Source organism: Chiroxiphia lanceolata, chromosome 19 (genome assembly GCF_009829145.1).
Source record: "Chiroxiphia lanceolata isolate bChiLan1 chromosome 19, bChiLan1.pri, whole genome shotgun sequence".
Taxonomy (NCBI): Eukaryota; Metazoa; Chordata; class Aves; order Passeriformes; family Pipridae; genus Chiroxiphia; species Chiroxiphia lanceolata.
This window is the reverse complement of record NC_045655.1, coordinates 10,525,976-10,548,803: the sequence shown is the minus strand read 5'-3', so window position 1 is coordinate 10,548,803 and position 22,828 is coordinate 10,525,976. Positions and strand designations below refer to the sequence as shown.

The following is a 22,828-nucleotide window of genomic DNA, read 5'->3' as shown; positions in this document are numbered from 1 at the left end:
TCTTTTTTTAATAAAATGAAGGGGGAAGGAAGAGAACTATTCAGATTTTTCCCTTGAAAATTTCACAAAATTACTTTTCACACACTCAAATTATCTCCACCTTCGTTTCGTATACGAAAAAAATCTGTGCCTACAGAATGAGTCAATAAAAGCCAATAAAATGAGAACAGTATGAGACAGATCTTTGGATTGTATAAATAAAACACGGCTGAGGTGACATCATGGGGGCAACAGTGATTTATACCAGCTGAGGATCTGGCCTGTAAACTGGGAATAACTCCTTCTGCTCTGTGATTTATACTCTCCAGTTATTGACTGCTTAGAAATAAGCCCTCTGTTATAAACAATCTGGGAAGCAAAGAAGGCAATTGTGTCTTAATGAGACCATGGTTCAAAGCACTGCCCTGGTACATTGACCCTTCTATAGATCACAAAGTCTCCTTGATTTAATTACCTTACAGAACCCTAGACTAGACAGCTCCAAAATTCATTTATGGTCTGATCTTTCTACTTTTTTTTTTATTATTATTTTGGTGCATTTATAGTGATTTATAATTCAGCCAAGGGAGTCTTCAGGCAGCTGATGAGAATTGTTTAGAGGGGTTTGCAGTTTGTCTGCAATTATATTTTTTCTTAAGGAAAAAGAGAAAAAACAAAGCACATTTTGAGACTTTAAAGGTCTTGTCTCGTTTCCCAAGCACAAATGATAAGCAGTTCTGCCTTTTAAGTGTAAAGGACTAGAAACTTCAAGGGTAGAATTAGGGGAATTTAAATCAGAGGCGAGACACTGCACACATTGGAAATGTTCCTATTTGAAAGTTCACAATTCAGCCTTGCACACAGCTTTCAGCAGCTATTACAGGATTGTTCCACTAGGATTATCTCATCTACGAGGATATTTATTTTCCCCTTCCAATCTGTGGCATAAAGCAGTGGAAATAATACGATGTTCCCTTTCATTCACAAACGACGAGTCTCTGCCATCTCAGGATCTCTCACAGAGCTCTAATTAGATTTAGGTCTCAAAACATCCCCAAAAATTAATAAAACAACCAATATTCCATCTTGATTTCTTCTGGATCCACACTACACTGCAACTAAACAGGCAGCAAACAGCCCTGGCCCCTCTCTGGTGCTTCCTCAGTGCCACAGCCCACAGGATTTCATCTCCCCCCCGGCAGGAAGGGATGCTCAGAGTCATAAAATCACAGAACCATGGAATGATTTGGGTTGGAAAGGAATGATCATCTTGTTCCACACCCCCTGCCATGGGCAGGGGCAGTTTCCTCTAGCCCAGGTTGCTCCAAGTCCTGTCCAACCCAGCCTTGGACCACCAAACCAAGAGTGACCCAATCAGGACCTGTAGGATCCAACCTGGACTGTGGGATCACCTCCTGTGCCCAGAGGTGGCTGGTGGCCACTGAACCAGCAGGGCAGTTGTCTTTGTGCTATCAGAAGTCTTGGTAAATATCCAATAAACACCAACCTCCCTCCTGAACCTTTGATAAAAATCTCCTCCCAAAGGTTCTCCCCCATCTCTGTGCATTCCGAGATTGAGCCGCAGTTGCCCAAGTCCCTGCATGATTTAAAAGCTGAAATCCCAGGGCATTTTCATCATTTGCAGTTGGTTTCCAGAGATTTTTACTGAAAAACTCAATTCTCACTCACATTTCTTCAACACTCCTTTCCAGGCATTACCTACCCCGATTCAGGATTTTCTCTTCTCCCCATACCCACCCTTGGCATTTTCCAGCCCTTTCCTTTCTCTGAACACACTTAGCTGGAGTTTTCAGCCCTGAATATCATGGAGTGACCTTGGCACAACTCCCAGTGTCTGTCTGGCTCTCAGGGGCCCCAGAAGCAGGAGCTTGGTACAGGAATGGGTCAGGTCCCTTTGCCCTGGCCAGGAGCACAATTACCTGAGCTCAGCAACTGCCCTGCCAGGTGTCACATTTATACACTGCTGTTAATTAGCTCATGCCATTAATTAGCACCAATGGAACAGAATTTTGAGCAGAGAGCATCCTTCTTTTGGGCATATTTATACCCTGTGAATATATTTTTCTTTTATTTCAAGTCCCTTCAGTAGAAAGATCTACTCCCTCAGGAGTGGAGCCTCGTGGGCAGAGTTACAGCATATAATAAGAAAAGGACTTTAACCCCTGCTGCAAACCATACATTAATACTTAATAAGCCCCTGCCTTCTCTCAAAACAAATAAAATATTATGGCTCTCTGAGCTGAAATACGTTTAAATGGAGCAAAGACTTATGATTTTCCAAAACAAACAGCCTTCAAGTGAAGTTCTTTTGCAATTGTTTTAGAGACACTTCTGTGGATTGGATGGGGGCCTAAAAATAATGTTGTAGATTGTAAGATCTGACAATACCAATAATTACACTTCTGTAATTAGCTTAAGCATCCCATTTTCCTCTGGGTATCAGGACTCCCTTTTCCTCCTCAATGCTGAGGCTATTTTAATGTATTTTAGTTGAGCACTTAAACCTCAATCACAGGCTCATCTGGGGAATATAGCCTTGTATTTTTAGGGCTGGAAAAGGACATAGGGAACTTGTTTCTCCCTATTAAAGTGATAACAAGTGTCTCTAGTAATAAAGGCTGGGGAGGAAAGAATCCTGAGGATTCATAGCTCCCTTGAATCACAGGCTGGATCTAATCCTTTAGTGTTTTTCCCCATAATGTTTTATGATGACATAAAACATTTTCTGCCTTCTTGATGTTTTTGTGTTTTGGTTTGGTTTGGGTTTTTTTGTTGTTGTTGCTGTTGTGGGTTTTTTGTATTGGTTTTTTTTTTGTTTGGTTGGTTTCGGTTGGTTGGTTTTGGTTTCGGGGCTTTTTTGTTTGTTTGTTTTGTTGTTCTTGTTGTTCTTTTCGGGATTTCTGTTTGTTTGGGGCTTTTTTTCTTCATTCAGTGCAAGAAAAGGGGAGAAGGGAGAATGTTTTACGTCCTGGTGGGCAGTGGCAGGTGGTTTAGCTCTGGCACAACCACGAACAACCCTCAGGCTGCAAAGTCACTGCTGCTTACCTGTTTTTCTGCAGAGCTGTTTCAACAGTCACGAGCCAGATTTCAGATGCTCTCTGGCCCTCTGTGCTGCCAGGTCCTCATCCAAATGCCAGGGCTGGACTGCACAGCTCAGATGGGATCTGCTGAAGTCACCAGGGCTTTGGGAACCCAACACCTGCAGGACACAGAGCTCAGACCTCGAAGACCCTCTGTAACACTGGTCACCGTGGGGCTGCTAATTATGGTAATCAAAGGTGATATTTAAAGGGGTGGCATTCAATCAGTGCCACCACACTGCCTGACCCAGCTGAGGGCCTGGCACCTGGCAAACCACGAGCAGCACAACCCCCAGAGACAAAACCGAAAAGGAAAAACAGCTCTGTGAGGAAAGAAAAATGACCCCAATAAGAGCAGAGCGCAGCCCTGCCATGAGTCAAAGGGCTCAAATGGCTGCGAGCAAATCCTAGGCATTATCTGCCAAAATATGAGTGGAATTATGCCTGTGAGTCCCTTCAGGGGACAGGTGTGAAAGGTACACTCATGGCAGGGTTTCCCTGTCTCCCTGCAGTGGGATTTGCAGTGTTCTTCCAGCCAGGGGCTGTCCTGGCTTTGCCCCTCTCCCCCCCAGGGTGCTGCCCTCCTGCCCTGCCCACCCAGAGTTTGGGTGCCACTGGCACGACCATAAAAGCCAATCCAATCTGCTTTTTTTTTTACCCCACAAATGTGACAAGAGGAACAAAACCCTTTGGGATGGACCTTACTGACGATGCTTTGGATTAATTGCAAACCAACCCGGCTCTGCAGAGCTTTGGGAAGGGAGGTTGGTTTCGGTGTTATTGCAGCAACCTGGGGCTTCTTTAAACATTAACCAGGCCCTGCTGCACCGAGCAGAGATGCTGAGGGGACAAAGCCCTGCTTGCAGGGCATCCCTCCCCCTCGGTTTTTTTCACTCAGTATTTTTTTAAGTGCTCTCTTTTCAGCTCTCCCAAAGTGCTGGGGACTCCTCTCCAGGCAGCAGCTGAGCAGGCCTGTTTATTTATAAGAATCAACCAGAGCCACACAAAAGGTTATGGCCACGGGCCAAACGTCTTTGACATCATAGCCTGTCATTAATGGCATAAATCCTCCGTGATTTCATTTCCCAGCAAGCTAACCAGCATCTATCACAGATTATTTTAAAGGAAAAAAAAAAGTCTAAACATTTACCTTCAACCCCCCAAACAGATCATATCGTTCTATTTTGCCTTCCCAATATTAAATATATCCTCTTGCATGTGGCGTTTTTATTGCAGGTTGTGACCAGTCAAAGAACTCGGTTCAGAAAGAGATATGCTCAGAAAGAGAAGTTTTCTCATTGTTCCCTAAGGGGAAAAACAAAAATGATATTTCATTTAACAGAACTTTCCCTAACAACTGTACTTTGCTGTTTCAGTGTATTATTGTCTGCCAGATCCCCGTCTGGCCATTCATTTTGAGGGAGAGAAGAAATTAAAAGGCTGTTCTCTGTGCCACAGCCTCTTCAGTGTGAGAACATTTAATGTGGACAGGTTGGAAAAGTTGTCCTTCAGAACATATTTGTCCCTTTTTCTCCATAAAATAATCATGGTTATGTGGAAAACATTAGGAAATGACTCTGAGCATGAAAGGACTGATATACATGTAAATACCTGAATATCATTATTAAAACTCCTTGTTGTTTAAAGTCTTCCTGACCTTGGTATATTTGCTGCTGGACAATGATAATAAACCAGATAAAAATATTTTATAATAATATTAGATAATATTTGACCAATCATTGCTGGTTGCTTCATACTGGGCCTAAAATGCCTGAGAAAAAGTTTTCAAACCAGGCACTAAACCTGCAGAGGTAAACCAGGAATTCTTCTACATTTATGTGGACAGGCAGAAAATCAGAGAGTGGGATTTGATCTCCCCTTTTCTGAATGTGAACTGAAATTGCTGGAATTGCTCCAGATTGCACTGTTTGGGATCAAAAGCCCCTGACAGGGGTCCTGCCTCCAGGAGCAAATGTCCATGAGGGTGTGAGCTCTCACTTATCAGCTCCTGTCTCAAACCACCCCGAGGAGAAGGTAATGACACCCAATTACAGATGAATCCTGAGATCCCAAGGAATTCGAGGGAGTCACACTTGGGATCAGCCCAGGTCCATGTCAGCTCTACTGCTCACAGGGCAGAATTCCACGGGCAGAGGCAGAGAGCAGGAGCCTCCTGGTGCCTGAGCAAACTCCTGGAGGCTGTGCTGGCTCATCCCTGGTGGGTCACAGGGAGAGGGAGGATCCCACGGAGCAGCATCACACAGTGACAGTGCCCAGGGGCTGGGGCAGTGCAGCCTGGGGATCCCCAGCCTGAGAAGATCAAAGTGAGTGTTCCCAGTGCAGAAAATGATACCCAGGAGCCCACCTGGGTACACACACAGTGTCCCCACTCCCTCTGCTCAGCCAGGACAGAGCTGGAGCTGGACATTCCAGCACAATCCCAAAGTTCCCCATCTGAGCCATCGCTCCTGCCTTCATCCCACCTCAACCCTGCACCCAACAGCCCTCACCACCACCAAAGAATAACAAAAGGACCTCCCACATACCTTGGCAGATATAAATTAGATGTTTCCTTTTTTTGAGTGGTCTGGAACCTCAGGAGGATCCGCAGGCAAACGCTACCCAGATGTGCAGACAGCACGGATGTGTCAGAGCTCTCATGTGAGAGCCAAAGTTAAAATATGCCTGCAAAGCACCAGTAGCTTCATTCTTATGACTAACACATCCCAAAGGTGCCATAACATGCACTGATGCAATGAATTCTGGGGCTCTGGAAGGAGTACAGCGAGAGGAGGAGCTGCAGAGGAGAGTTTCTTAGGAAAGCCAGCAAGTTATTTTTCCACAATTTATCATACTACTCTTACACTGCGAGTTAGGCTGTGCCTCCAACTGCAGAGATGAAAAGTCACACAACTCCAGCACGAATCAAGCCAGCCAAGAAAAAGAAAAGCAGCTTTCTCTGCTCCCCAGGGCATATATTATGCCTATTTGCTAACTTTTTTTTTATATGTGGAGGAGACAAACTTCAAGGAAGGAATGTGGTCGTGTCCTATCTGAAACAAAATCTCCCGTGCTGGAACGGGCCGAGCGTGTTTCGTTGGGCAGATTTTGGGGTGGGCAGGGACTGGAGTGGCAATGTCATGTTTTTGAGAGCACAGAGTGCAGCACTGCCCTTGTGAGGGACACAGAATGGACTCACAGCACTGCTGCAAAGAGTCACAGAATGGCCTGGGTTGGACGGGACCTTAAAGCTCATTCAGTGCCACCCCCTGCCACGGTCAGGGGACACCTTCCACTAGCCCACGTTGCTCCAAGCCCTGTCCAACCTGGCCTTGGACACTACCAGGGATCCAGGGGCAGCCACAGCTTCTCTGGGCAACCTGTACCAGGGCCTCCTCACCCTCACAGGGAAGCATTTTTTATAATCTCCTCTAACCCTGCTCTCTGGCAGTGAGAAGCCATTCCCTGTGTCCTGTCCCTCCAGGCCCTTGCCCAAAGTCCCAACTGGGAGCCTTCTCTTCTCCAGGCTGAACAATCCTAACTCTCAGTCTTTTCTCACAGGAGAGGTGTCCCATCCCTCTAATCATCTTTGTGGCCTCAGCCCAACAGGTCTCTGTCCTTCCTGTGCTGGGCACAGAGCAGGAGGGAGGTCACAGCAAAAGGCAGATCCCGACCACTCTGGTCACAGACGGTCCCAAGGTTTACATGTTCCATGGATGATAACCTGGGTGTCAGCAAAACTCCATGAGCCTTTGGAGTAGATAAAGTCACACATGTGAACATGTTAGGAAGGTTCCTCTTGAACACCCATCATCAAATCACCATCCAAATCAGTCTTTCCAGCGACATGGAAACATCCGTGGAAGGAAACACCTGCAAGATTTGAAGCCTGTGCCATGAGGCTTTCAAGCAGTGCATAATTAATTGTATCTCAAATACATGCAAATAATTTACATGTGTAACAAAATCTTCAAGTGTGAAAACCCAGAATACAACAGGCTGGGACTTCTAATCATTTTCTGTAACAGTCATGGAAGAGGTACCACAATGAGATTCCTGCTGCCAACGAAAAAGAGGGACAATCCATGCAAATTCTGCTCACATTTCTTCTTCCTGCTCCCTCCCAGTGGTTTCATTTATACCTGATGAGCCCATAGTTTCAAGCAGGAGAATGGCACATTAGGCTCCCTGGTAATGCCACTTGGATGGAAGTGCTCTCATTATTCGCACCGAAGGATCCAGATTTGCTTAAACAAGAACTGTCACAACATGCTGAGGTCCAGGGATTCCTGGGGGAGCTGGGCTGACACATTTGATTCTGATTTGCATTAATTTATGAATCTTACACAGTCTGTTTGTCCAAGGGTTCTAAAGATGTTTAGCCAATGCATACCTTGAGTTAACTCGAGAGAAAAGCTGCCGGATACCACGGCGAGGGACAGGCACGGCAGCTCTGGCAGCCCCAGCCCATGAAACACTGATCACAGGGGCTGCAGCAGCATTTCAACACAGCAGTTAAGGAGCTACAAATACTGAAAATACCAACATGCTCCAGCTACATTAAAATGTTGCAACTCTAAAGGTAAATACCAAACCCACAGGGGCCCTTGAGATCAAAGCCTGGCGAAGAGCATCACTGGGAGGAGAGAGGGAAGAAGGGAGGAAGAACAAGAAGGGCAGAAATAAACTCCAGAGACCCTTGGGAGAAAGCTTTGGAGGACTCGAGATAAAAGCTCTAATAGAGCTCCAGTATTGGCTCTAATTAGGGTAAGTCAGGGCTTCACTAATTGCTTTTAATCCCTTGGCTTCCTTGCCAACAGCAGTGCCCGTGCCCAGGGCGTGGAGGAGAGTCACAGCCTCTGTACCCCAGTGCCACTCACTGAGCCCATTTCCCACAGGGATCAGAGCTGGGGCTGGGCAGATCCAGAGGGGAGAAGGGAATCCAAGGATACTGTGAGCCCCAAGAGCCCCATCCTCCATCAGCACACACTCTGCGAGGCAAAAAGCCAAGACATTCTGCTTTCCTCCCTTAAATTAATTGCTTTCCCTTCTCCAGAAGTGCCATTCCAATCCCCCCAAATCCTGCAGTCAGGTGTCCTTCAGGCGAGCATTTTTGAAATGCAGTGTGTGCATTTGAGCTGCTCTACACCTTTATTCACTTTATTTTTCCTTTAAGGCTTTTTTTTTCTTCTTCTTCTTCAATTAGCTGTTGGGCTTTTTATTAGAGGACAGACATCTCTTGCCAAACCCTCTTGCAGAAGGCAGGATGGAATTCCCTCTGTTTCCATCACAGAGGTATCCTGAGTCACCTGCAGTCAGCCAAAGCTCTCTTGCCTTGGGTGTAAACAGAGAAAAACACCAACTTTTGATCTGCTTCCAGCAGAAGTGAAGTCAGTGCAAGTACCAACATGGGAAAAGGGAAAAAGAAAAGCTTTTCTAGGCTGTCTTACATTCTCTGTGTGCATGCAAAGGATCACACAAAAATCCAAGAGTAAGGATGGAGCTGCTTTGGTTCCCAGTACAACAGCCACTGCACCATTTAAGAATATTAAAAGACTTCAAACATAGAGCCAAAGCAGTGTGATTTCTCTGGGTAGTCTCTGTGCCCCAGGGTGAGATGCAGCCCTGCCCATACAGATCCTGTGCTATTAAACTGTAGGGATCCATCCCTTCCTGTGGACAGCTCGTTACACATCAATTAAACTCCAATAACGAGTTCAGTGGAAGCAGCATCTCGGAGTTCATTTGTCTTGGGCAACACCAGCAGCCAGGTCTTTCTCAAAGCCTAATAATCAAGAAGATTTCTGAGGTGGTGACCTCGGAGTGCTCTGGCTTTGCTCTTTATTTAGAGCCCAGTGTTGGTACTTCCAGGCTGGAGCAGCAGCACCAGAGAGCCCCAGGCTGTGTCCCTGCTGCTCCTGCACCAAACACAGGCACAGCCAGGAGGCATTCCATGCCAGGCATCATAATTAATGAGCTGATTTGCATATCAAACATACTTTGTGCACAGCAGGATGTTTTGCCCTTACAAAAAGTTCGGGAAATATCAATCCTGGAAAGCGAGAGCCCACGGATCCCTCCCTGCTCCCCCAGCACACCCCCTGCAGCAGGAGGGAGCAGGGCTTACCTGGGGGATCCTCCCTCCTACTGCTGGTTACAAGGAATGACCACAACAAGGTCAAGTTTGGGCAGACAAGACCTCAGACTTGGTTTTGACCTTGTTTCCTGAGTTATCCTGAAGTTTGTTGCCGCTGGGAGATGAAAGGAGGAAGATATCCAACAAGGGCAGTTGGTCTCCAGAAGTCCCTTCCCACCCATTCTGTGATCTGTGCCACAGTTCACAACTCCCTTTTGCTTCCCAAGCAGAGGGATTCAGTAGGGATTTCACAATTTAATCAAAATATCATTTATATGATTTCCAATGCAGATTTTTTTTAAAAATAAAATCTGTTGCCAGTACCTGTGGGTTGAAATCCAAGCCAGTAAGGAAGGAAAAGGCAAGAGCAGCAGTTTTATTTTTAAAGAATAATATAAAATGCCTAAATTGCTGGAACAGGTGTGTTTGTAGCCCCTTCCTGTCCTGCCCACCCAAAACTATAAAATGCCTTCGCTTGTGTGTAACAACCTGGATTTGCACACTCCAACGAGCTGGAAACATTAGTGCTGGATTACAGACTGTAAATATATGTTTTCAAGACTTGCATTTCGTTTTCACGTTCTTGACTTTTCCATAATTCTCATTGCTTCCATGTTCTGTCCTGTTGGGTGAGAAAACTGGGGAAAAGAGGGACCAGTTGCTTCCTACAGCTTCCTCTGACCCTGCACGAGCACCCACAGCAGTGCCAGTGCCTCTGTCCTGCTGCTGCTCCATGTCTTCTGTGGCATTTTACTCCCTCTGCCTGGATTCAGGCGGCACATTCCTGGAGCCTGCGGCGCATCCTGGATGCATCCAGCTTGTCTGGGAAGCAGGAGAGCTCAGGATTGCCTCGCTGGCTCCCAAAATGTGCAGCTGTGCTCTGCTGCTGGATTTGTGCTGACTCCCCTCGGCAGCACCAGTGGCCGGCGAGAGGAGGGAGAGGCACTGACAGGAGAGGGTGCTAATGATTTAGGGAATGGGAAAACGGGCTGAGAGTGGTCCCTGACCACTGTCTCTGCAGAAACATCAGAGCCCTGAGCAGCTCTCTCAGAGGATGCTTTTCGGCAGGGAGAATAAGCAGATCCAGGCTGTGACAGCTAATCTGTATCTCTAAATCCAGCCCCGCAATTATTATTATAAGCTTTCCAGGAGACCATTAGATCTGAAAAGTAAATTTGAATTTATAAATGGAGTCCTGCTAGGCAGGGTCAGGGCTCCATCCCAGGCATCATTTAATGGCATTACAGGCTGATAAAAAGGTTGGAAAATCAGCAGAGGGGTCAGAACTGGCCTGAGATGCTCCCTCAGCCGTGGCAGGGTGTTTGATTCCCGTTAGATCAGCACTTTGGAGCTGAGTCACAGTTGTGCAGCCTCAATATCTGCCTTGGAGGCCACGCACAAACGGGCAAGGAGCTTTTCCAGCCCACACAAATGAGGGCATCACGGCCCTTTCTGGTTCCCCAAAGCCTGTCCCCGCTGCTCTTCCCTGGCCTGTCACACAAACCCCCCGTGCTGGTGCCACCAGGCTCGGGGCTCCAGGGAAATGAGGCCCGGGTGGGGATTACAGAGCGTGTTTGGAATTGAGCTGAGCTGAGGAACATCATTTCAATAAGGAGATGTTCCAGGCAGACGTGAAACACGGGGATTTCAAGATGAGTTTCCTGCTTAATTTTTTAATCCCTTGCTCAATCTTTCAATGCCCTCGCTGATGCTCTGGGCTTTCATCCCCCCCTTCCCCTGCTTTGCACTTCATGCAGACTTTGAGCTGCTTTACCATATAATGCAACTTGTAGCCAATGACCTGGAGCTCTGAAGCCCCAGGTATGACCTTAAGAAAGGCTCTTGATCTGTCTGGGGCAGATCTTTCTTTGGTGCAAGTTGTCTTACACCGTGTTTGTGTTCTCATCTGGGAAGAAACAATGGGATCACCTTTCCTCCTCCTGCCTTTTGTCAAGGCAGAGAACCATCTGTCTCTTCCTAAAGTGCTTCAGACAATGACTGTGCTCAGACAACCACAACCACAGCTCTATAACCCCCCCAGGCCCACGTCCCCCCTCATTTACACATGTGCTGCACACACCAGCTCATTCTCAATTATTTTTTTTTTATTTATTTAGAAATAATAAAATAAGACATAATATATAAAAATCTGTACAATCCACAATTTGTGCAGTACATTAGGAAGACTTTGATACAAAAAGGCTGCAAACAGGAAAATAGTCATGGACAACTGTCAGATGTCGAGATTGTTCACCTTACAACAGCTGCAGGCCAAAAGTCCTTACAAAATCAGCTTCTCGTTGGCTGTGGAGTGGCAACTATGCAGCACCTTCTACTTCACAATGGTGGTGAGCAGCCATAATTTAAAGACATTACAGTACTTCTCAGTTTTACCTTGTAATCCATTATGAAGGAAAAGAAGACCTAAGAGAAAACGAATTAAATATCTGAACCCTTTGTCTTTCCCGAGACGAGAGAGTGCTAAACTAACCCCACAGAAAGTGTCTCGTGGCTGGGAGAGTGTCACCAACCCCAGCTGATAAGTCAGGATTTCCACCCTTTGCTGCTTCACCAAGGCCAACTCGCACGGAAGAGACGGGGGAAGGAAGGGAACCATCCCCGGCTGCCCCCGGAACGCTTTTGTCACTGTACACAATATTATGGTTTAGACAATGTGTCTCATTCAAGTATTTTCAGGGAAGGGCAGAAATAACATATTCCCCCCCAGCCCCTAAGCAAGATACAGTATAAACCTTCTGTGCGAGCCAACTCGATCCTGGATAAACCAGAGCCCGGTGGAGTCTGGGGGTAGAGCTCAGTCAGTTTAAAGGGCCCCCAAATCAGCATCAGCTTGGCCCAGGATCAACAGGAACTGAAGAAATGCTGTCAGTCACTGTCTAGTCCTTAAAAAACATTTTTTTTTTTTAAATGACTAACCCAATTTGCTGCTGCAGAAGTGCTACAATAGCCTGACCTACACCGGGCTGGGAAACACGGAGCCGATGGAGAAAGGGGAAGTGGTACCATGGAGTTACATTGCAGGTCTGTTTTTAGCAGCTTCCCCGGAGCCAGAGGCCGAGTGCAAGCCTGCAATGGAAGGTTCAGTCGGCAAAGACAAAGGGTTGGGAGAAAAAAAAAGAAAAGAAGAACACGGCAGAGAGTAATGGATTACCCCAACACACACCCCCTCGACAGGACTAGCTGGTAACTCTGAAAAATGCCAGTAACTAGAACATGTTTTCAAATGAAAAGTCCATGCTTGAAAATAAATAAAGTTCATAGCATTAGGAGTCCTATAAGGCTTGCAAGTATTTGCTAAAAATCATGCTAACCTGTAGCATCTAGTACTAGTGAGCTGAGACTGCCGAGCTGAATTGATACTTTGTGTGGCCTTTTCGTTGTCTTCTCCTTGTCCTCCTTTACAGACTTCTATTTACATTTGGCTTTAAATATGAAAATACTTGATAAACTTTATAAAATGTACATTTTAAAAATATTTCTGCAAAAACCGACTTGAAAAACAAAACAAAACAGGAAAAAAAAAAAAAACAAAAGAAAAACAAAACAACACAAACAAACCCAAAACCTCTGCACCAGAAATGTTAAGGGGGGGGGGATTTTTTTTTTTTCTCTTTCTCTCTGAATTTCTTGTGTTTTAAAGAAACGAGACGAATCCTGTATTTCCTATCCCCCGTCTCTCATCCCTCCCTCGAATATCTCAAGTATCATTTAGTGGGAGCACTGTGCACCTGGGGGATGCTGACCTGAGAACAGGTCCCCTCTCTCCCACTCAGCCTCCCTTCCCGTTGTGTTTTCATGCACCCTCTGTTTCACTGAATACTCTTTGGTTTAGGTTTTTTTTTTCCTTTTCCAAAAACATCACAATTAGCAGCACTAGCAGCACTCCGTTGTCTCCACCACTGTTGACCCAGAAACTGCAACCAAATCGCCTTTTTATGTTCAGCCTTCCTTTCCTTTCTCACCCTCCCACCCCAGTAACAGCCTCAGTACTTGCACTTCATCATCTGCCCTCTCCAGCAGCCAAATCCACGTTTACAACCCCGAATTTCCACAGTTTTGAACCCACCCACTGCAGATACCATCTCATCAGAAACCACTTCGTTGCAGGCATTTCTTTCAGGCAGGGCTGGAAGGGGCCAGAGGCCTTCACAGATATCCGTTTGCAGAAGACATTAGACCTAGAACAAGCTGTTTTTTAATGGCATACAGTGATCCAATACTGCAAGAGTTGACCGGGATTATCGTCCCCACCGCCCCGCTCCGCTCCCCGGGGAGCAGGGGCCAAGCACAGGTTCGCTGTCTCCTTGATCTTAGAGGCACAGAGAATTTAAAGCCTTCTGGGTGAAGGAGCCAAAACACCCCCAGAGCCAGAGCCTGGCTGAGGGTGACCAAATCAGCTCAGAGCTGGGTGAGGTGTCTCACCCGCTGACCATTCATCTGGGGAGAGGAGGCAGGGGATGGACCTCCCTCTGCAGCCTCGTCTCCCCAAATAATCCCTCTCTACATGAGAGAAAAATACGCTTTTTTGACACCCCTGCCCTGCTGAAGAGAAGCATTTTGTACAAAATCCTGCAATCCCTCTGCCCTTCCCAAGTGCTGTGCTGTCAAAGCTGTTTGCCCCTCTTCCTTCCTCCTCAAAAACCTCTTCCTGGGGGTTCCTCTGCTGCTTGGCTCATCCGTGCCCAAACCACTGCTCCTGCAGCCTCAGCCTCTGGCATCGACCAGCAGCTCCATGGCACAGTTTCCCACTCGGAGTTGAGGAGCTTGAGGTCCAGCTCCAGGCTGCTGAGTTTCCTCTTACAAGAAAAGAGGGAATTTATTTCCCCATCGAAGAGTAGGAGGAAGGAGAGGAGGCCCAGCTCACTTTAGATCCGAGGCTTAAGCTTTTAGAATAAGGTGCAAAATAAAGGTCTTAAAAAAAAAAAAGAAAAAAAAAAAGAAAAAAAAAAAGAAAAAAAAAAAAAAAGAAAAAAAGTCAAAACCAAAAAAAGTGTCTGAGGTTTGAAATTTTTTTTTTTTTGTTTAAAGCAGCCTGTTCCTTTTTTTTTTTCCTTTTTTTTTTTTTTTTTTTAAATAAACTCCACTGTGCAAAACTGTGCATTTTCTTTGGTATCCACTTAGGTAGTTTTCACTTAGTACTTTTTCCTACGCATACGTATATTTTGTCTCACTTTAGACTGAGAATTAAATTCTCCCCCAAAAATCATAATTTTGCTGGAGGCTACTGATTGGCCTGATATTACATAATGCCCCTTATGTAATTGGAAAGAGAGAAATTGATTCTAGCTATCAAACTACTGGCCTCAAAAGGAGTTTAGACTTTCTGGCAACATCGGTCTCTCTGAACTGATCACGAGCTTTTCAACCCAAAAAGTTCAACACTGACTTTTTTTTCTTTTTTTTTTCTTTTTTTTTTTTTTAAATTACACAAGAGAAAATAAAAACTACACTGCAACAAAAATAACCATTTGTGTTCATGTAGTTAGCAGCAGCTTTTTAAAAAATAATTATAATAATAATAATAAGGCAGATCCTTGCCTTTGTTATGCCATTAAAAACATTCTTGTTCCCTAGAGAGAAGCATTCTGGAAAAAGTTGAAAAAAAAAAAATAATAATAACCCAACCAAAGCTTGCCTGCAAGTTCAAGTTTTGTAAAAAAATATATACATAATTTATTCTACAACATATGTGCCTTCTGTTCATACTTAGACATGTTTAGTGCTTTGTGTTTAGAGTTCGCTTTCTGTCGTCCCTCCTCTGAGGACAGCCCTAAAACCAGCCTGGGTTTCTCAGGTCTGCTGCCTTCCCACCACACTCTTCAACAGTACCGTTGTCTGAAAACTGTTCTGGGCCAACTTCTCAGGTCAGCAACGTGCCTTTGACCGGTAGATGTGGGTTGTTTGGTTGGTTTTTTTTTTTTTATTTTAAACTTTCAACCAAAAGGGAGAGGAAGAGTCCGCCGGTCATATTTCCGACTCCCGCCGCAGCGGCCGCGGCTCCAGAGGCACGCCGGCCTGGTTGTGGTGGTCCATGTCGGGGTGGGTGTCTGTGCTCATGCTCTCAGGCACCCCCGTGTCGATCTCGTCCTCCTCTTTGCTGCTTAGGGCGACCTCGTTCTCGTAGCAAAAGGAGTTCGCGTTCGAGAGAATGTATTTCTTCTCTGCTAAGTCTCTGGCACTACAGATGGGTGTGTTGGGCACTTCGTATGTTTTGTGGAACCTCGAGTAGTCCACTTTGTAGTAGTTTTTCTCTTCGAAGAGCACGGGCTCGTAGCGGTGGCCCCAGAGGATTTCGTTCGCCAGGTAGGAGCTACGGCACTGGGTGGTCATGGCGGTGGCCTCCACCATGCCCTCTAATATCACTACGATTTCAAAGTCAGCATTGTCCATGTCCTGCTTGCTCAGGTCATACAAAGGACTGTCCTCATCTATTTCGTGTACTATGGTGATCGGGGAGACCAGGAATATCCGGTCTATGCCGCTGTCAAACCCTACGTTGATGTCTATCTGATCCAAGGGGATGTACTCCCCTTCCGACGTGATCCTGGATTTGAGGAGCTGCGCTCGCACGTGCGCCTCCACCAAGTGGCTTTTCCTCAGGTTCCCGACGCGCCACATCAGGCACAGCTTCCCGTCTCTCATGGCCACCACGGCATTGTGGCTGAACACCAGAGTTTCGTTTCTCTTTTTTGGCTTAGCCATCTTTGCCATGACGGCCCCAATGATGAAGGCATCGATGATGCAGCCCACTATAGACTGGAAAACCACCATGAACACGGCGATGGGGCACTCGTCCGTGACGCACCTGAAGCCGTAGCCGATCGTGGTCTGGGTCTCGATGGAGAACAGGAAGGCTGCGGTGAAGCTGCTCACTTGAGAGACGCAAGGCTTGCTGTTCTCTTGGTTCTCCAGATCCCCGTGCAACAGTGCAATCAACCAAAACACACAGCCAAAAAAAAGCCAGGAGAGGATGAAGGTCAGGCAGAAGATAACCAGCATCCACCTCCAGCGGATGTCCACGCAGGTGGTGAAGATATCTGCCAGGTATCGCTGTCCCTTCTCCCCCACGTTAATAAACTGGACGTTGCAGTGGCCGTCTTTTTTGACAAAGCGGCTCCTGCACTGCTGCCTGGTGTGTACCTTGCCCTTCCCATTCCCAAAGCCGTTGGCCACGGCCATGGTGGACAGCTTCATGCCGTCCTCCTCCGAAGACACGATGCTGTAGCGGTTGGTTCGCACGCTGCCCATCACTACTGCTGTGGACTGAGGTGCTTCTGCTTTAGAAAACAGTCTGAGTTTCTGCAAAACCCTTTGGAGAAACAGTTTTGAAAGTTCTAGAGGAACACACACACACGGAAAAACCGGGGAGAGGCTGGAGTCCCCAAGAGCCCCTGGATCAACCAAGGACAGTCTTCTGGCATGCAGAGTTAGCTTAGCAAGCAACCGTCATAGAGAGGGCATGGTCTGCAAGAGAAAGAGAAACGTCGTGTTAGATCCTGGAGGGACAGGATATGGAATCAAACCTGGAAGGATCAAGTTAAATTCCTCCTGCAGACCTGCAGGAAGTTTCCTTTTTTCTTAACAAGACTCTGAGCAATGCTCAGTGATCACAACTGTGCATGGACAGGAGTCACATCGTCACTGTGAGGAAGTCACTGCTCTTCCCCAGGGAAAGCCCCGAAGGCATCGTGTCACACAAGTCCCTGAGCAACACTCACTTTAAAGCTGGACATGCAGAGAATGTCTCTGCTATTTGCAACTGTGCTTTCTGTGTATCGGGAAACAAACAACTCCCTTTAACCTCCATCTGCTCAAACACAAATACTGGAGATGTTTGTGGTGACTTACAACCTGTCCCCCAGACTGTTTGTCAACGACAAACCAGGGAGTTGCAAAAGGGAAGGTGGCGTGTACAGAGAAAAGCAATAAACCTGGGAAGTGCAAATAGCAGAGATTTCCATGAAATTAGATCTCATTTAATTTTTTTAATTAAGCTAGAAGAGTGAACTGTGTACTCTCTGCAAACAGCAGGAATGAGGGCTGCATTGGTTCCTCTTTAACTCCAGAAACTCACCGGGATCTCTGTGAGTTTTACACCCATATCAGGCATAAGTTGGACAAAGCAAACTAAACCTTGCAATGATGCAACTACCAAAAGGTTACAGTGGAGTAGAACCAGCTGAGTGTCTTCATAACACCTTTAGTAGCAAGAACCAGCACCTTCCCCTTGGGAGCCCGAGGCAGCAGATTCCACCTCCAACAGGTAACGGCTCCAAGTGTCCCATGGGCCATAAACATCACCAATTAAGACTCAGCTGAGAGGCTACAAAACCTTCTTCCTGAGGGTAGAAGCCACCAAACTCGTTTCAAGGAGGTCTGGCTTAGACCCAGGTTCAGCTTTTAACAAGTGCGTCATCCATTAAGTCATGTTCTGTGTATCAGGAAATGGGATTGAAATGCTGCAGGAGAGAGGCACTAATGCCACTGCTCCATCCACACGTGCCCCATGCAGGAGACAAGGCTAAACCCGAGTGCTGGGGAACGTCTGCTGTCCCTTTGTCATGGCAGAGGAGACTTCAGAACCATTTACCATAGTAGGGGATTAAATCACGATGCTCTCTCTAAATTAGTGTTATAAAAACTCATCTGAGTTTGTCCAAAACCCAACAAAACTGTGGAGCACAACCTCTGTCCACCAGGACCTCTGTCCCCCAGTGGCTTCAGTCTGACTCAAATCCTACAACAGTTGTAGGTAAGACATTTTCTCCTTTCCCAACAGCAGCCCCTAAAGCCCTGCAGAGATGTTCCAAAAACTTGAGGGATTTCAAATAGCTCCTCAGCCCTCCCACATCCTTCAGCCACATTACAAGGGCTTTAGCTCAGCAAACACTTGTTAGGAAAACAGCAGGTGACAAACAGCACCATCATCGTGCTCTCAGCTCCTTGCAGGCTGCTCTTCCCTCCAGGACCTCTTCAGGCTTTACTTTTACCTCCTCTTTCTTCCTCACTCCTGTTTGTTGTGCAAGAATGTGTCCTGATGCCTACTTGCCAAGATTAGTCATCTGTGACTTCAGCTCCTACAAGACATTTTGGCAGCTCTCAATAGGTTCAGTAATGCCCACTCTGAGCACAGCTCTCAGCAATGAACACTTACAGTGTAGCTGCCCTCTTACTTATTCTCTACATTTATTCTTAATTAGACAACTGCCTAAGGATCCACTTTTTCCCCCTCTCACACCTTTTTGTTCTCGGGGCTTTTCATTCCCATCAGGATACCATTCTCAAAAATACAAAAGAATTCTTTTAATGCTCATGTAAATGATTTTTGTTTTGGCTGAGAAACACTTTGATTAGAAACCTGAACACAGTGGGGAAGCGAAATTACTGTTAATACATTCCACACAAAAAAACTTCTTGAAAAGCCATCGCATTGCTCTGCAAATCGATCACTTACAAACCACATCCTATAATCACAGTCATGTTTGACTTCCACGGTCAAAGTCTGTTTTGTTCCAAGCTGATGGAAACACACAGCCCAGGAAACAGTTTATTTTGAAGTCTGGGGTTCGGTTTTTTTCCCCTGCATTGTCTCCTGGATTTTAGAGGAAAACTTGTGGTGGAGGGAAAGATAAGCTGTAAAGTCTAAAGTGTCTGACTACGCAGCTTCCCCCACAAAAGTCTTGACCTGAGGACATTTGTTTGAATTCCACAAATCACTGAAATCCTAACGGAGCTTCCTGCAGCGAGCTGGCTGCATTTAGAAGTTTGGGACCTGAATTAGGTATCCTGCATTGTCACATTCCTCCCCCAAAGGGTTGAGCACCTTCTACCTACTGCACCTTGCACAGCATTTCTCCTCCCTGGCTGCTCAGTGGCTGCTGTGTCCTTGGTGGACCTGCACCCATTTGGCTCTAAGGATCCCTAAATCCAGGGGTGTGCCTGGGGACACCTTTGCAGGCTGCTGGAAGTTTATCCCACAAAGTTCTGGCATGTTCCACTGCAGCACAGTTGTCTTCTTGCTTTTACAGCACTAACTGCCTCTCATCCTTGTGAGTGCTCGGAGTGGGGAGGATGGTGGGATGTGTGGGATGGGAGCAGGACCAGCCCCGTGCACAGGGACCAGGCAGCAGGTCTGATCTCACTCCTGCTCGTGGCAGGTCCTGTGAAACCCCCACTGGATCCACTGGCTGCCCAACCACACACCTGACCAGAGTTCACCCTGACCTTCACCAGAGGTCCCCCTCACAATCCCAGACACAACCAGCATGAAAATCTAATGATACTTCTCATTTTCCTAATCCACCTGCTGCTCCAAGGCAGAGCAAGGCTGCTGCCCCCCTCCCCACCCCAGCATCAGCTGCTGGTGGCACCAAAAATGCCAATGTGGGACCAGCCCCGCAAACCTCCCCAGACAAAAAGAGCCAACCCAGTGCCCACCAACTCAGCCCAGCATTTGTGTAACTGAGCCCAGTGCAGCCAGACACACACATGCAGCTGGAAATTCAATCATCACTAGGTGTGTTATTATTATTATTAATCCAGGTTACCTTTCCTCCTGGAAGGGAGAACAAGCAACGCAGCTTGTAATTACCAGCACTGGCACTGACACAGCATTACTGGGAAGGGATGAGATGGGATGGGATGGGAGAGCCCTGGCTTGCTCTGCTACGAGGGGATGCTTGGAGGGGCCGGGAAAAACGGGGCTGTGCTGCATCTGCAGCATTTCTGAGCCAGCATTTGGGAAAATGCCACGACGAGGAGCCCAAACCTCACTTTCCCCTCAGCACCCCCCTGCAGCCCTTCCCTGGGGAAAGAGCTCACACCGCACGTTAAACTCTGCAACGAGCAGCTCGAAGGGAATTTGTGCAGAAGGTTAAAGACTGAGGCAAAACTCAGAAGTGCAAGGAGAGGGGGGTGGTGGAGAGGAGCACTAACGAGCGCTTGGAGCGGTTATTCCCAGGCTGACGCCACACAGCCCTGAGGAGAGAGCCGGGCACATGTTGCCAAGAGAGCACCAGCACCACCTCAGCCAAGCGCCTTCCCTGCTGCCCTCGGAAAACAGAACAAAGGAGCTTCTCGCCCCAGCGAAGCCCGTTCCCACATTCCTGCTCCCTGGCTGCCGGGCACGGCCACCCCTGTAACCTTTCTCCTTAAAAGTCATTCCCCAGAGCTTCTCGGCTGGTCTGGGGAGGACTCAAGTTACACGGAGCGGTGAGCTGCTTTCAGGAGAAGGGTCTGTCCTTCACGGACAGGCAGTGGGGGAAAAAATAAAAAAAAAAATAAAAAAATAAAATAAATTTTAAAAATTATCAGATTATGTAGGGAAATGGGTGCGAAGAAATAGGAGAAAGAGGATAAGTGGCGTTTGCATCTGCTGTCCTGTCAAGGAGAAGCGCTCGGGGTATTTGTAGCCGATGACAAAATAACTACGAGTGGAACAGCCATCACCAGGGGGTGTACGTGGTGCACCGGCTGCGAGGATGGAAAAGCAAACAAGTGTAAAGGTAAGGAAGGCTGAGACACAGAGACAAGTGCGGGCAGCTGGCGGGGCGCGGAGGCGGCGGGGACAGAGCTGCGGGGACAGAGCTGCGGGGACAGAGCTGCGGGGACAGAGCTGCGGGTTCCGCTTAACCCGGACACCTGCGGGTCCCCTCCTGCCCCCGCCCCGGGTACGGAACCGTCGAACCCATCTGCCTTTGCTTATCAGTATTTTTTCCTGTAACTGTCAGGAACTAAGCTGAAACAATACAGCTCTTCACAGCCTGCGGGGTTTTTTTCCTTCTTTCTATTTTTTTTTTATTATTTTTTAGCAAGCTGATCTGAAATAAAGAAACCCCGCCGTTTCCATGCTGCCAATGAATGAAGCTACAGGTTCCTTTCACACCCCTCTAAAGCACTCCGAACACTCAAAAACACGCATCTGAGCGCTGGGACTCGCCGCTTCTGCCCTCCCTCTTGTGCAGGAACAACAGGCGAGAAGAAGGGAAAGGGATGGAGCGGCGCGCCTTGAGCGACGCGGAGTTGTCATGCGAACTTCCAGCCCTTCCCCAGGATAAAATATCCCGGGGGGGATGGGGGGGAGCAGCTGGTGCATGGAAAGTTATAAGCACAAACAGATGCTGGAAGCAGATGCTCGGGCGCTCCAGCCATACCTATCGAATTATTCCAGGCACTGAGAATAGCTCGGGGATGGGGGGCGTGAGAAATGCAGGAGTTCCCCCTCCAAGCCGGGGCACACAAGGGGAGCTTTATCTCGCGGTGTCGCGACACAGCATCGCGGATCGCCTCCCCCTCGGGGGGCTGCGCTCCGGGAGGATGGGGGTCGGGGGGGGGGGGCGACTCGAAAGGATGGAGAAGGCGCTTCTTACCTGCCGCGGCCCGCGAGGGAGGTGCGTGTGGAGGGCAGGGGTGTAAGATCCAGCAGCTGGGGGACGCCGAAGCCGGCCCGGTGCCCGCCGCCCGCCCGCTCTGCGCTCCCGCCCGCCCGCGGCCCCTTTTTGCGGGCGGCCATGGGATGTTTAATAGCGGCCCCGCCGGACACGCCCCCCCCGCCCCGAAGGCCAATGGAACGAAGAGGGCGTGGTCGAGGGGGCGTGGCCGCGGGGGGAGCCCGGGAGAGGGATCGGCGGGATCGGGAGCGGGATCGGGAGTGGGGATGCTCCCGGGCGCAGGGGATGCTCCGGCGGAGCGGCGAGACCCCCGTCCCCCGCACGCAGGGTCCCGGGAGAAGGCAGCAGGGGTCCGGCTTCCCGGTGCGGAGAGTCCCGGGAGAACGCAGCCCTTCTCCGGGTCCCCGCTGCGGAGGGTCCCGGGAGAAGGCGACAGGTCTCCCGGTCCCCGGGTCTCCCGTGCATAGGAGCCCGGGAGAAGGCGGCCGCTCCCCGGGTTTTCGGGAGCAGGTGGCCCGTCTCTGGTCCCCGGGTCCAGAAAGCGACAGGTCTCCTGGTTCCCGGGTCCCCGGTGCGGAGGATCCCGGGAGAAGGCGGCGAGAGCCCGGGTCCTTGGTGCACTGGATCCCGGGAGAAGGCGGCCGGTCCCTGGGTCTCCCGTGCGGAGGGTCCCGGGAGAAGGCGGCGAGACCCCGAGCTCCCACTGCCGAGGGTCCCAGAAGGCGGCGGCCGGTCCCCGGATCCCCGGTGGCGGCCGGTCTCCTGGTCCCCGGGTCCCGGGAGAAGGTTGCCGGTCTCCCGGTGCCCGTGTCCCCGGGGCAGAGGGTCCCGGAGCAGCCGCGATGGGTGCGGGCAGGGCTGTGCGGGGAGGCAGCGCCGTCGCTCCGTTTCCCGGCACCGGGACGCTCCGGGAGCGCCCGCGGGCACCGAGCACCTGCCTCAAGTACCCCCCTCACCCTTCCCAACGCTGCGAGAAAGGCTTTTGCGGGACTTCACACGCAACTTGGGAAAGTCCCGTGTGCTATCTGGGCGCCTGCTCTCTCCCGTTTCCATGTCTCAGGCTGATGTCTCGAAGCCCCGGGCAGTGAGAAAAAATTACCGGAGGCAGAATAGTTTCGTCTCTTTTATTCCTTCTTTTCATTTTAGTGAAGGGAAACGCGGAGATGCAGGTTATCCCGTCCCAAAGTCCTGACACTAACAGG

The 22,828-nt window shown here is 48.6% G+C and overlaps 1 protein-coding gene across 1 annotated transcript; it reads right to left on the bottom strand.

Annotated features, from left to right (window-relative positions):
• Positions 1-14,244: 14,244 nt before the first annotated feature.
• KCNJ2 (potassium inwardly rectifying channel subfamily J member 2) lies at positions 14,245-21,731 on the bottom strand. The gene is made up of 2 exons (XM_032706588.1): positions 21,606-21,731; positions 14,245-16,701 (listed from the first exon to the last, which is right to left on the bottom strand). Exon 2 carries the CDS (start codon positions 16,483-16,485, stop codon positions 15,202-15,204), a length of 1,284 nt encoding a protein of 427 aa, XP_032562479.1. The 5' UTR covers positions 16,486-16,701; positions 21,606-21,731; the 3' UTR covers positions 14,245-15,201.
• Between the last annotated feature and the right edge of the window lie 1,097 nt (positions 21,732-22,828).

Bases quoted from the DNA above. Each gene is read 5' to 3' on its own strand.
- KCNJ2 (XM_032706588.1), bottom strand. From the start codon at position 16,485: ATGGGCAGCGTGCGAACCAACCGCTACAGCATCGTGTCTTCGGAGGAG.